This window comes from Opisthorchis viverrini, assembly GCF_000715545.1.
Source record: "Opisthorchis viverrini unplaced genomic scaffold opera_v5_79, whole genome shotgun sequence".
Lineage (NCBI taxonomy): Eukaryota > Metazoa > Platyhelminthes > Trematoda > Opisthorchiida > Opisthorchiidae > Opisthorchis > Opisthorchis viverrini.
Genome location: NW_008751737.1, coordinates 1,662,784 through 1,676,160, shown reverse-complemented (window position 1 = coordinate 1,676,160; position 13,377 = coordinate 1,662,784). Strand labels below are relative to the sequence as shown.

Below are 13,377 nucleotides of genomic sequence, written 5' to 3'. Positions count from 1 at the left end.
AAAAGTGAGTTCCACAGTACCGTTGCTTGGATCGATGAAGCTGACGAAGGAAGAACTCGACACCAGCGTACACCATGAGACCACGGAAAATTATGCAAATACTTGACACACGCTTGTATGTAAAGTACGTTACACATGTATATCGCTGTGTTGAACAAACGCACACGCCGCAGTACACGGAAGACAAGCTGATGCGCGAGCATCACGTGATCAAGTCCGTAAAATCGAACGTTATCCACCCCGGAAATACTGTTCGAGTCACCGAATGACAGAGAGAAACCAACTGTTTAGCAAGATGTGTACCAGTTGTGCGAGTGCTGATGGAGGTAGAAGTGTGCACGTGTCAAATGCCTGAAGTAACTACCAAATGTCAGTGAAATCAGGAGGTATAGGTAATGTGGATAAAGCAATTAATGCCGATCTGCGACTATACTCGCCCACGAAACAGAACTACACTAAACGGGAACTATAGAGAACGTCACTGTTGCAATATGGGAAACGTTGGCGACCAAGCGCCAGGGTGACCTAGATTTGGCCACTTGTTTAGCTGGACCGATTATCTCAACTACGCAAGTCAACATCGAAGTAACTGAACACTACCCCGGAACTCTGGTTACCAGTGCGTTTGTCGTAGTAATTAATTGATTGTCCAGACGGTTATAATCTTTCCATCTTGTTATCTACAACAACCCGCACCCGGCCGTTTATTCTGTGCAAAAAATCCCTCTCCAATAGGAGGTCTCGCGCTAAGTCTTATGGAGTTTTCAAATTAGCGGTCTGAAAAACACGCAGTGGTTAACTTGAAAGGCGCGAAGATCCCACTAAACCCAGTTTCATTGCAGCTGATTTCACTTCATGTTGGAATGCGTTAGCAGTCCATAGATTTCAAGTTATCCTACTTCTGTAATGAGTGGCAGACATGCACAAGTACACACTACAAACAAAAACACGCGTTCAGGTATGATATTTGCTGCTTGAATGAGCCATACCAGTGATACCAGCCACAATAATTAGTAGCATTACTATCACTATTTTACCCGAGGATACGTAGCCACAAACACTGTCGTGTTTACTAATAAGTGCTTCCAAACTTCGTTGTGCGGGACCGTCCCACGCAAGTTTGGACGATACAAGAAACATGTCACTTAAACATTATGACAAAACCATAACAGTATTTGTTAGGCGGAATTCTACACGGATCCCTCTTTACCGCTCGCAGTTAGGTGCTGCTACGGCCGGAAAGTACATCCCATGCAAGATTGGCCACAACTTCGGAACGCTTGCCGGTACGGCATCAAACCGAGATCTGATTGGTCGAAAGTTTGGACTCAATAGCCAATCATGACCCAGTATTGTCCGAATACCGATTGCCAATGGCGCATCCAGAACGCGTCCGAATTTCCAGAAAGTTATTAACACTTACGCCATATATATGAAGCGCTGTACAAGTGTTCCTGACTTCGTCTTGGGCGTTAATATACCTTGCACACCTCAGGTAATTGCTTTGATGTGAGCACTAGCTTGGGAGGCTCAGACCAAGGACTAAGCTGAGAAAAATACTGTTACTATGTTAGAAACTCACAAGAAGAAACAACCCAACTTACCAGAAAGGGGGTAGGCAAACCGTTTTGGTTCTGAACTAGCTAACAGCACTTTTAAATTCCTACGACCGACGCCAGTCACACCGAGCAGAAGCAAACAGGGAACCATGGATTGAGGCCATGGCACTACTTCCTCATAGCTCCAAATGTCGGAACGCAGTCGCAGACCTGTGAGGGGTGGGGCAAACATAAACCAATGTACTGCAGACCGTGTGGCGAGAAACTCAATTGGCCAATAGACGTAAGCAGGAAAAGATTTAAAAAAGAAAAGAAAAATATATCGTGACAATCAGGGTATCAACTGTAACGCGATATCAAGTGCACCTGAAAAGCGATAAACTGAGACAAAAGTGTGTTATTTGGAAAACTTTTCCAGCCTTGATGAGGTTGAGTACGACCTGGCTGTCAAACTATGCGATAAGCCGGGCTGACGATAAGAATGCGTGGGTCCCAGAGCCAGTGCGTACCAGGAGGGAATGGTGACGTACAATCAGTGAAGGCATCGAAGTGAGAAATACGTGTCGCGACCAGGTAACAAATCCAATAAACTAGGTTGAACAGAAAGACTATAGTCATGCTCACCCAGGATCAGTAAGTACACTTACCAGATGAATCAGCAGCGCGGAAGAACATTTTTATGGTTCGTCTCGTTTTCTTCAGAGTACCACCTGATGGAAAACATGAAAAAATAAATGGCTATGAAAGTCAGATCGGAAGCGTATTTCGGTAGCACTTGACTAGGAACATGCTTTCCAAGCCGAGGGCCACAACATCCGCGTTGAGATACACGCTACAATCCAAAGTTCAGAGGCCATAGGCATTTGGCCTGCGCTAATATCTAGCCGGTACTGTCAAAGTTAAATTCGCAAAGTTTACTAATGAGTACGTATATAACCTTGTGTGTGTTGCTGCTAGGGGTTTGCAAGTATTTGCATTATTCGACAAAAATCTCCAGTATTCATCGGGAAATAGCTAACAATTGATCACCTCTGAGTAGCTCACTCACATCATGCTTAGAGTGGTCGCGATGCACGCTAGTTACCTGAGGACTACGTGATTTTCGCTGGTCAGTGCAAGTCAGAAAAAACGAAATGAACGAGATGTCGACCGTGCGCAATAACTGGTACTTTAGCCTACCCTGCATCACATGGTAGCACCACCTCTTGTGTGTGGCCACATCAGATACTGTACCATATGCGACGCAGTTTAGTTACGTTGACTGTCCTCCAGCTTGACCGACTGACTCGATGAACGATGGATACACGAAAAGTGGCCAGATTGGCGGATACAACTAATTCGATTTAGAGCACATAAGCCGTTCAAACTCATAAAGAGGGGCTGTATGTTCGAATGGAATTTGAAGCGGATTCTCTTCGAGTATCTTGTTTGACCTTTCCTACCTAGCTAAAGACTTATTTGAGCCCATATCGATTACTAATAGGTACTGCTAGAAATTTCAGACCCAGGTTAATGTGTTTACGTTGAGTTGATGGCCACGGAATTCGCGCATACTTTAGTGGGACCACCTGCAAAAAAACCTTGCGATAGACGTTTACGCTGGAGTGTTGCATGGATGGATTATCAACCAATTCATACCTAACTACTCCGCAAGATAATGAGCACTTTAGCAGTTCCAGAAAACCTGTGAACCAGAAACAAACAGTTATCACGCATCTAACTACCTTAATGGTACCAGTCAACTGCGCTACACAGCCCAATCCGCTTAGATGATGAGCAGCACAGATAGGTTGTACATCAAAAGCCCCCATTGTAATCTAGGCCAGAGTGGTCGACTGAACCATAGGAGAGATACGCTAAAGCGCATTCGAACTGGCGTGACCTAAGGTATACAGTGTCTAGCTTGAGGTTGGAGTAGCCCTTAGTTTAGCAAAGTAACAAATGAGTATTCATCTCGCGTCGGCCTACTATGAATCAATTACCGTAGAGCTGCGTTTAGTAGCCCATGCGTACTTGTTGTCGAAGAGTAAACCAAAGCATCCGGACCGTTATCGGAAGTACTCTGAATGAAAAAACATCACCGATCGACGATGTATGGTGAGACGTTGACAGTCCTCGCTGGTGTTACCCATGCAGTTAGTTTAAATCGGAGATAGCACGATTTCACACTGTTTAAACAAACTCAAAATAATTTTTGAGTACTGGGTATATTTAACCAAAGTTGAGCAGCTGATCGGTGTAGTACATGTTTAAAACTGGATTGTTGTAGGTTGAATGGGAGCGAGAAAAGCCATGAGAAACGAACTGCTTTCAGACCTGTCCCAGCATTACAACTGTATCATCTATTACGTTGACAATGAAATTCCTCACGTTTATTGTCTCCATTTGTAACCCCCGCCCCTGTTTTGTGTTCAGTGTGTACATGTGAACTGACGTCTGTTTGTCCTTGCCACTTCACCTATTTGGCCTTGATGTCATCCTGCCATTTGTAACCGACCTTGCACGTGTGACTGTCGCACGTGGGAGCCTGTTTGCTCCCTTGCTTTGTACTTTTGTAGTCCAAGTGGACCGTTTGTTTTGGACGCGTACCTACTGTCGAGGTTTGTATAATTTGTGAATTTCTCTTACACTAATAGTACCATATAGAAACTCAGCTCCGACTTTGTTTTGCCTATCCGGAGGTTCTGGTATTATGCGTCACTCGAAGATACCGTCCGCCCGTTACAACAACCCTCTCGGGAATAACAAGCGTTGCGTGGGTGAGTCGAACGATAAACTTTCCCGATGGGAATCGAACACTCGATAGTTGACGAATCACCACAACTATGACCTAACTACATTAAACACAAGTAAACATATAATGCTACTAGATGAGGGTCGTAAGGTAACAAGACTTGTCTAAAACTGGTAACCATTCCACGTTCATACACTGAATTGCTATTGGTAATAGTCTCAAATTAGTTCAGGCTTTGATGTGGATGGTAGCGGAGCATACTGTGGGCGTAGTGTGCAAAGGTGGTGGTCGCGACGTTAGTAGACAGTAACCGCCACAAATAACATGCATGGATAAACGATCTTTGGGACACCGGTCTTCGGACGGCCTCCATTGATGTCATCGATATTTTATCTACCACAGATCAAACAGTAAAGCAAGACCTCGTTACCACAATGACATAGCAGTCTCGATGTGAAAATATGACGGAAAGGATGGGTGCGTAAATGTAAAAATCACTAATGCGCATAGTAATCGATTTGGATTCGCCCGAACAGTGGTTACCGTGGCTAAAGTGGGTGTAGGAGCAGCTCACCTGGAATTTTCTCCTGATTGAATGCTGTTCTGCGTTCTTCCAGCGTTTGAGATGGTATTAGGCGAACCTGGCCATGAGAATCGTTAAGTGGACGAACCTTGGAGGGAAGAGATGAACGCGGTTGATGGCTACCGAATTCAAGATACATAGACTGGAGGTCGAGACAGAAAACCACGTGACTCTTCATTTTTACATCAAGCTGTAAGTTGTGCCGACATCTCTGTGCGTGACCAAAGCCAGAGTGCTTTGTTTCAGGGCTACAGCTTTTAACCATTTAATTGCTTTACTGACCAACGAATTTTATAAGCTCGGAAGAGTCTCATCAGGAGACTGTTTTACTAGGGTCAGTTGGCTACATTCATTGGTCGATCATTTTGATTTTATGTCTAAACTGGCACGTTGTCCACGTGTGCGAGGAGCACAAACGGATGGTCATCCTTAAGCTAGCACCCTAAAATTTTATAGGGAGACCGATAAATCTCGAGGAACCAGAACCTACCAACTTACCTGCGTAATCCGTAAACAGCCTTCCCCTCAACAGTTATCAAGACTTTTCTGCGTGTGAAACCAAAAGCGAATTGGAACAGCAGTAATTCCGTATAAAGCAGGAGCACCAGATGTTATTCGAAGGCTGCCGAAGTTGGCCAATATTCAAGTAACTCAGTTTTGAAGTAATTGAAGATCCCTACCCAGTTCAAAGGACTAGGAACTGTGTATAAGATTAACTCCAACGATTGCACTAAGGTTTACATTAGACATACTCCCAGAGGATCGCTTACCAGAATTAGTAAGCACAAAAGGAGGATAAACAAGCCACCAAGGAATGCGGAAGAATACCAGACGCTGGTTAAAGACTCAACAATGGCAGTACATGCGTTAGACACATCACATAGATTAGGTCTGGAGAATGCGGAAGTTTTAAAACGGGGACTATGATTCACACTACAGTGGCTGATAGCCGAGGCGGTGGAAATTACCAAGTATCATAGAGTGATTAGAATCGAGGGTACGAAACTGGCGAGTGTGTGGAAGGCAGACTTAGACAAGCCGAGTTGACATGTGACTGTGTGTAACTGTTAATACACGTTTGTTGAAACGGGAGTAGAAATCCCAACCAGACCAAAGGTCACAGAATCTCTCTTCCTTACACAACTATCGCAGCACTATAAAGGAAGCTACTCATCGATAGCCCACGACCGGTTTTGTTCCTCTTGGGGCCCATCAGGTAGGTGCAGTCCCCAAGTTTCCGTCAACCTTATGTTCTACTTGAACCCAAATTGGGCTGATTGCGACAAATATCGTAGCACTAATTTATCCACACAGACAGACAAGGTGTAAACGACATTCAAGAGGAATCAACATGTGAAGCGAAACGAAAGAACAAGACTCTAAGCTGGACCCAAAAGACTCAAAAACGTAGCAGAATGATTCTCAATCTGTATTCCATTATGCTGAACTGTTCAGCGATTCCATTATGCACCATACTACAGTCTATTGCGAAAGGTTTTCCTCTTTTTTTCTCGTCTGGAACAGTATTCCCAAATATAGCAAAGCTACTCATAAGTAATAAGTGGAGGTGGTTTGGGTGATCCAGAAGCATGAGGATTGAAATGCCAGTTAATTGACAGCCGGTGAAGGGCTCTCTTTGGCTGCTTCTAGAAAACGCAGCGGGGTGTCTGAAGCGGGGGAAACGCTATTTGTAGGTTGCCGCAATAAGATTCTTACCTCAATTCGGTAACTGGCATTAAAAACCCCATTCGTGTAGACAGGTCGGGATAAATAGGTGCAATGAATGGATGGCCGCCAATTTGAAGTGAATATTACCGATTTTTTCATCCAAGAACTAATTTTCTGAAGATACTAGATGACTTATGACGTAAAATGTCAGAAAAACTGTGACATTTAGGGTCACTGACCAATAGTTTACGATTCGCGAGCGATAGAGACCGGTAATTTGCAAGCCCCTTAGTTTGGTTTTCTGCACAAGGAAACTATGTGTTTTCTCGCCATCAATATTTTCGGCTAAAACATCCGCGGCCAGTTGTTCTATGTTTGGCACCCACCACTTTTCGACTCGTTCTTCAGAACTGATCAGAAACATAAAATGATCATCCAATCCACTTGTCAACACTACAATGAAATCGGTGAGTGTCCGTATTATATAACGATACAGAAGAAATATGCAAATCGTTCCGTTTTCAAGAGACACGAACTAAGCCTGTCTCACAATCAGGTGAGCATCAGGAGAGGAATCAGTGCAAGGGGGATCATTAGAACCTAATAATCGAGTTATGGATTATTGGGTAAAACTTTGGGCAAGCTGGGTAGATTCCGTTTTTCTCTCTAGTTCAGCCTATGGAAATCAAGTGTCATGGATGAGGAGTTCTTTTGTATCACATGCTAAACTCTAAGCGAGAATGGGTAGGTTGTAAGATGTAACGGGATCACACATTGTTTCTCCGTTCATGTAATCTCGAACACATTAGACACAGCAAGTTATGCTGCTATAAATCGTAAGACATAACAAACAGGGAGCAGTACTGTTCGGCATCGCTTTCTGATTAGTACATAGTGTTGAAAGTAAGGGCGATTCGATAGGTGACACAACAAGGTCAGTGCCTTTACAGTCCTCCACAATGACGCATTTTCGCTGATTTCTTGTAGCTGCATAACAGCAGCGGAAGACCGGGTGTGGCAAACACCCATTTTGTTGTTGTAATGAGTAGGGTGCGATCAGACTGAACACATATAACCCATCATGTACGGGGAAAAGACGCTTTTATAGGACATTTGTTGTTGCTTTCTCCTTTTCGTCTACCAGCAGGCACGTGAAAATCGTTTCCTCAAGGATCTACTAGAAGTCGACGACTACCTGTTGAAAGTAACTACAGTGGATCATTCCAGGGGGCTGTATAAGTAAGTAAACAAGTTGAAACCAGGAGTGGAATTTACAGCCAATAAGATAATAGGTGAACAAGCATTAGCTAGATGGGAATGCACGACACACACCAGATTGGTAGGTGGTTCATTCGAGCAACTGACAACCACGAGTCGTTTTGCCTCATTTGATTGACGGATTTAAACTTATCACTATCTGGGTTATATTCCCAGAACTTCTACGCAGTAGTTTATCCCACATGATTTTCTCCACCACCTACACTTTCTGTATTCAGTAGAAGCTATAGGTCTCTAATGATGGCGATGATACAGGAACCAGTTAACAGTCACGAAGGCTATTGCCGTCCGCTACCACTCCGAAAATTTCGACGATAAGAATATCAGTGCTGAATGCCCCTCACCGCGTAAACCCCCTGAAATTATTCTGATGATAAAGTGAACATCTGACCACTACGATCAGGTGACCTCATAAACAGCGAGGCAACTAGGATTGAAATGGACAGTAGGTTGAATCGTTCACAGGATAAACTAGGCGAGCTTACCCGCGATAAACCTAGCGAGCGAAATTTCGATCCTATGCAGAGTATGGCCTAAAGTGAGCACCGGAGCGCACCAAAACGCTGTAAAAGCCGGCATGTGACGAAAACGCTTCCCTTCTTTCAGGTAAGCCTGATCCTATAACCCCATGTGGAAGCTCTCCATTCAAGTAGTTTCTCGTTCATCATGCCATTTATCAATTCACACTGATACTGACAGTCATGGTGACAATACCAGTCACTAGAAATTGCTAAATTGACGGAACACCACTAACAAAGTTCCAGAAAGCTTTCCGACAGCTCGTGACCAGCTGCGCTCTTCTCGGGGGTCAATCAGGTAGCCGCTGCCCCCAACCTCCCGTCAACCTTGTTTCACTTCAACCCAGGTTGGATGAATTTCACGAAATACACTCATTAGCACATGTTAAATGTTTCAAGGGGTGGTGGTCCTACACGTGTCTGAGCATGAGACAAACCTACGACGAGTATGGTGTGAGAATGAATAGAGCTTCTGCACGCACACAAAGTGAAACCCATAATTTATGAAACATACTGACCCGCACCGTGTAGACCTTCACTGATGGTCCCGAACGGAGGAAGGACGCATGCGAAACAAGCAAACACCAACAGCCGATCAGAAAATCTGGTGAAGCTAACATGTCGTCTTCATCGCATTCATACAACTTTACCCTAAAACAGCTTCAAACTTGAATGATGGAATTTTGGCCCCAAAAAACAGGGTCATTTATTCGAGAAATACACGCATTTGCAAATCAATTTCGGTTTCCACGAGAGACTCAACTGAATCTCCCGTTTAATATAGTCTACAACTGAATGTGCTGCACACAGGCCGTCTCATGTTTCAATTGGCACGATATTCAAGATATCGCGGTACATTTTCACAAAGGAAACTGTTCACAAGGTTGCTGAAAACTCTTCGACAGCCCACAACCGGTTTCACCCTTCTCGGGGCTCATTAGGTAGGCGCAACCCCGAGTTTCCGTCAACCTTATGTTCTACTTGAACCCAAATTGAACTGTTTTTGAGGATCAATCTGGTTTTCACGGGAGACTCAACTGAATCTCTCGTTTGTGATATTCATGTATTGGACCTATCTGTGCCGACAAAGTAATGCGAGTGAGATCGATTAAACTGAGAACTACACCCACCGGTTGAAATTGCAACTAGTGTGTTTATGCCAGTATGTCTCTGTATTCCCTGCAACTAGCTAGGAAGGAGCGTTGGTACAAAAGCCAAGTTTCATCACAATGGATAAAACTGTTGGCATTTTACCAACGTTTGCTCCAGTGTATTCTAGTTGTCGAAATAAAATGTAGAACTAACGCATTGTTTTACGTTCGCTATACATGAGTAGGGTTCAATCGCCCGAAATAATCTGATTCACAGCAGCAGAATGTAAAGGTGACCGTTCAGCGAAAATCAAAAGTGTGCATGATACTAGACTGAGAACCGATGGCAAAAGAAGTTTTTCATCTCCCTAACACGTGTCACAAATCCCCTTCACCACGAATTATAAATAGTGTCAGATGGGAAGTAAACTCAGGGAGGACACAATGCATATAACGCTCTTGATCTGCGTAAGCTACTTTATTCGATAGAGACGTATACAAGCATGTTCCTATGCGGGCTTCTTATCCAGTGAGAAAACTCAAAAAACCATACAATAGTGTAGAAATTTTCGTTTTGGATGCGTTTGGGTGATGCGTCAGGTGAACGGAGTTCGTTAGTCTTTTTCAAAACAGGTCGGTGTCAGTGAAGTGTTCCATTGGTAGAATGATTTATGCGGCTTCAAGTGACCTTTGGAAGATAAGACCATCACAACATAATTACGTAAGTTGGTGCGCAAAAAGGTTACTGAGGGCCGATCGCGTCAAGTATGCACAACCGGAAGAAAACGAATCGACCATGCTGACGCCTCATTGGCAGTGGTAACAACAACCAATCCAATAATCCAGAAAAGATAAATTTGCTGCTAATACAACGGATGAGAATGATTTCTAGACCGGTTTCAAAGCACTAATGAGAGATGGGTCCCGTTCCAGTCCATTTACAGCGTTGTATCACCATATTCTATATGAAATCCAGAGAGTGGGAACATACCAAACCGAAGGAGAAAGGAGATAAAAGGATTGAGAAGAGAATATTCTTGCAATATGGAACCAGCCTTCTGTAACACACCATGCACAAGTGAAAGTCAATTACCGATGCCAAAAACTGTCCTCAAGTAGGATTAACAGCTCGTATGGATAACTTTCACTCGGGTGGATCGCTCTCCTTAGTTGGCTACAACTTCCATATTGTTCCCCGTTGAATGCATTACACTTTCAATCGCTTGGTTCGACGAGACAGAAAGAAATCCAAAAAGGATTGATTGTAGTGACTCAACAACAGACCTAGGAATAGCAACATCTATCACACCTGCCACATACATCCAATAAACGTCAAATTTTCCGCAAACATGCCACAATACCACTATGTACCCCAGATCTATTGTATTCAGGCTAATCGATCGAATATCCGCGAAACACAAGATACCCAATCTCTAACTGGCACAGACGCTTGGCACACACGGTAATGTCTAACCAAACGTATTACCCGGATAAGGTAACACAGTGGTAGAACAAGGTTGCACGCAAATGTGTGACTCATACCAGTATACAGAACGCATGACAGTGTCGGCGTGCGTGCATGCGATAAATGGCCGGACAACAAGTGGCTGGATGTCCGAAACTGACGTACGAGAATACACCAGACACACACACACACACGCAAACCGGTGTCGTAACGACAGAGTCAATAAGGGTGGGGGTTAATGAAAACAGTGAACATATAGAAAGTGGCCAAGAAATAGAGAAGTGTTGCTGGTGCCTCTGTGAAATTCGTAAACCCAACCAGACTGGGTATGAAAATCAAAATATGGAAAGAGTATGAGAGAAAAGAAATGGAGAATGTAGGCGGTAGTTCAGTGGTTTTCAATAAAGTAGAAAACAACAGGAGAAATCAACGAATGGACAATAAGCTAAAATTTACAGGAAGTGGCTACGAACGAACCTGACCAAAGACCAGACACTCAACAATGCCGATCAAACTGGAGTTCACACATTGGCTACTGGTCAAGCCTGTGGTCTTGCCAAACTAACAGGAGAAATCAACGAATGGACAATAAGCTAAAATTTACAGGAAGTGGCTAGTCCCGAACCTGACCAAAGACCAGACACTCAACAATGCCGATCAAACTGGAGTTCACACATTGGCTACTGGTCAAGCCTGTGGTCTAGCTTGCCAAACTGCCTTCAGGTTTGCCTAGCAACCACCAAAGGTTCCAGATCACTGGTTTTCAACTGACTTCGCACCGGACACCTATTCCGCATACCACAAATGATCAGTAAACTTAAGATGCGTTCCAAATTACGTGAGAGTAGTACCTGCAAGTGAGAATTAAGAAATAGGTTGAACCGCAGTTGTCGCTTCATTAGGTAATCACAAACACACTCCAAGAAGATAATGAAGTTCAACAGAAGTGATAAGGCTACACTTTTCGAAAAGCAAAGAGGAGTAAGTATTCCGGTGTAGTGCCTTTCCGGCGGATGGCTACTGTGTAGAGGGGCAAGAGGACAGAGATACTAACACATTGCTCAACGAGTAAAGTCTTAACACCAAGTAGAGTAGGGCCGCAGAATGCACAGCCAACAGCAGGATGATGAGGAATGAAGGTTTCACGTACGAAAAACCAGTAGGAAAGAAATGCCGCAGTGTGGCCACACACACACCCTAGCAGGCAGTTTCTTCATATTTGGTGGGGACGAGATGGCTCAGGGATTACAGCATGAAGTTACTGACGGGAAGGTGCTTGGTACGAAACCGACCTCTGCATCTTGACTTATCCTGTCTAAGCTTGGGCGACCAACGGTATCCCAGTTCCCATACTTCAATCAGGTGACATGGTAGCTAGGCACCGGAAGGATGTTACAGCTGCATGATTTCTTCACATTTGGTGCGTTCAGTCCGTCTGTCCGATCAAAATCCTCCAACGATTGATAACCTAGTTTTAACTCATTACAATGATACCTTCCCTGGAGACCCGTCCAGAGATAAAGACTCGTTTGGACCATACACCTCACCGTTCCCCGACCTGTTGTGATCCTCCTGGCTCAAGCTCACGGAAGAGGTAAAATATAGCCTTATCCAGTCATGGTTTTCATGTGGAAGTCAGTGTTTTGGAGTGTTTTGAGTAACCCAGCGAAAGGACCTCCGGTTGACTAGATAATCACCAGTGTGCGGTTCGGCAGCCTATGAAGTCCTCCCGTAAATCCACTGGAAATCTCTGTCTGTTCATCTTATCTGCTTAGACTTCGACAGATTGCAGCTCTGAAAGCTCAGAGACCGTTTTTCGGCTACTTCAGTATTTCATTAGGGCGGGCTATGAGTACGGAAATTGTTGTGCTTGCCGGGAACATGAAGGCACAAATGGGCGGACTAACTGCTGTTGGGAATCTAGTAGGCCGACATCTTGTGCAGTGTTACTTTTTGCTGCGGCATACGAGGAAGTTCGTCCGGCCACTGTTTGGAACTTTTGTGCCGCATGGACATTTGTGTCAATGTGAATGACTTCTGAGGTACATCCCATGGGATCACCCGGCGTATCAACAGAGGTGAGTAGCAGCTTGGAACCCGTTTTTCACCAGAAGGTCCCGCGTTACTAATGTTATGTCGGACCCAGTATTTAAAAACACATACGTTATCACCCTTCCTGTTGGAACGTCAAGCTTAACAGGAGTAACTTCTGGGAGTGCTGGAGGCTGACTATCCTGAGTTAAGGCACAAAACCCGTCCGACTGTGAAGTTGCCCCTGCCTCTTTTCCGGGTTTCAATGCATACAACAACCTGTGATGTCGCCCCCTACAACCCGACTGCCCTCAGTGAGCAATTGACTTGCGATCTCTAGCCATGTGTTAGTCTTCCGAGCAAACAAAACATGCATCACGATCCTGTACGCACTTCTACCTATCAGAAATTTACATGGATAGAAAGCACTGGGTGAGGCTGTGAACACAG

At 44.3% G+C, this 13,377-nt stretch overlaps 1 protein-coding gene across 1 annotated transcript in view; it reads right to left on the bottom strand.

Moving 5' to 3' along the window:
* Positions 1-13,377, bottom strand: part of T265_04755 (hypothetical protein) — a gene marked incomplete at both ends in the record, with an annotated part of 33,123 nt that overhangs the window by 16,498 nt on the left and 3,248 nt on the right. The window contains 3 exons of the mRNA XM_009169568.1: positions 1,605-1,769; positions 2,207-2,269; positions 4,868-4,964. Of these exons, the coding sequence (XP_009167832.1) occupies positions 1,605-1,769; positions 2,207-2,269; positions 4,868-4,964 (325 nt within the window). The remainder of the gene's footprint in view (positions 1-1,604; positions 1,770-2,206; positions 2,270-4,867; positions 4,965-13,377) is intronic.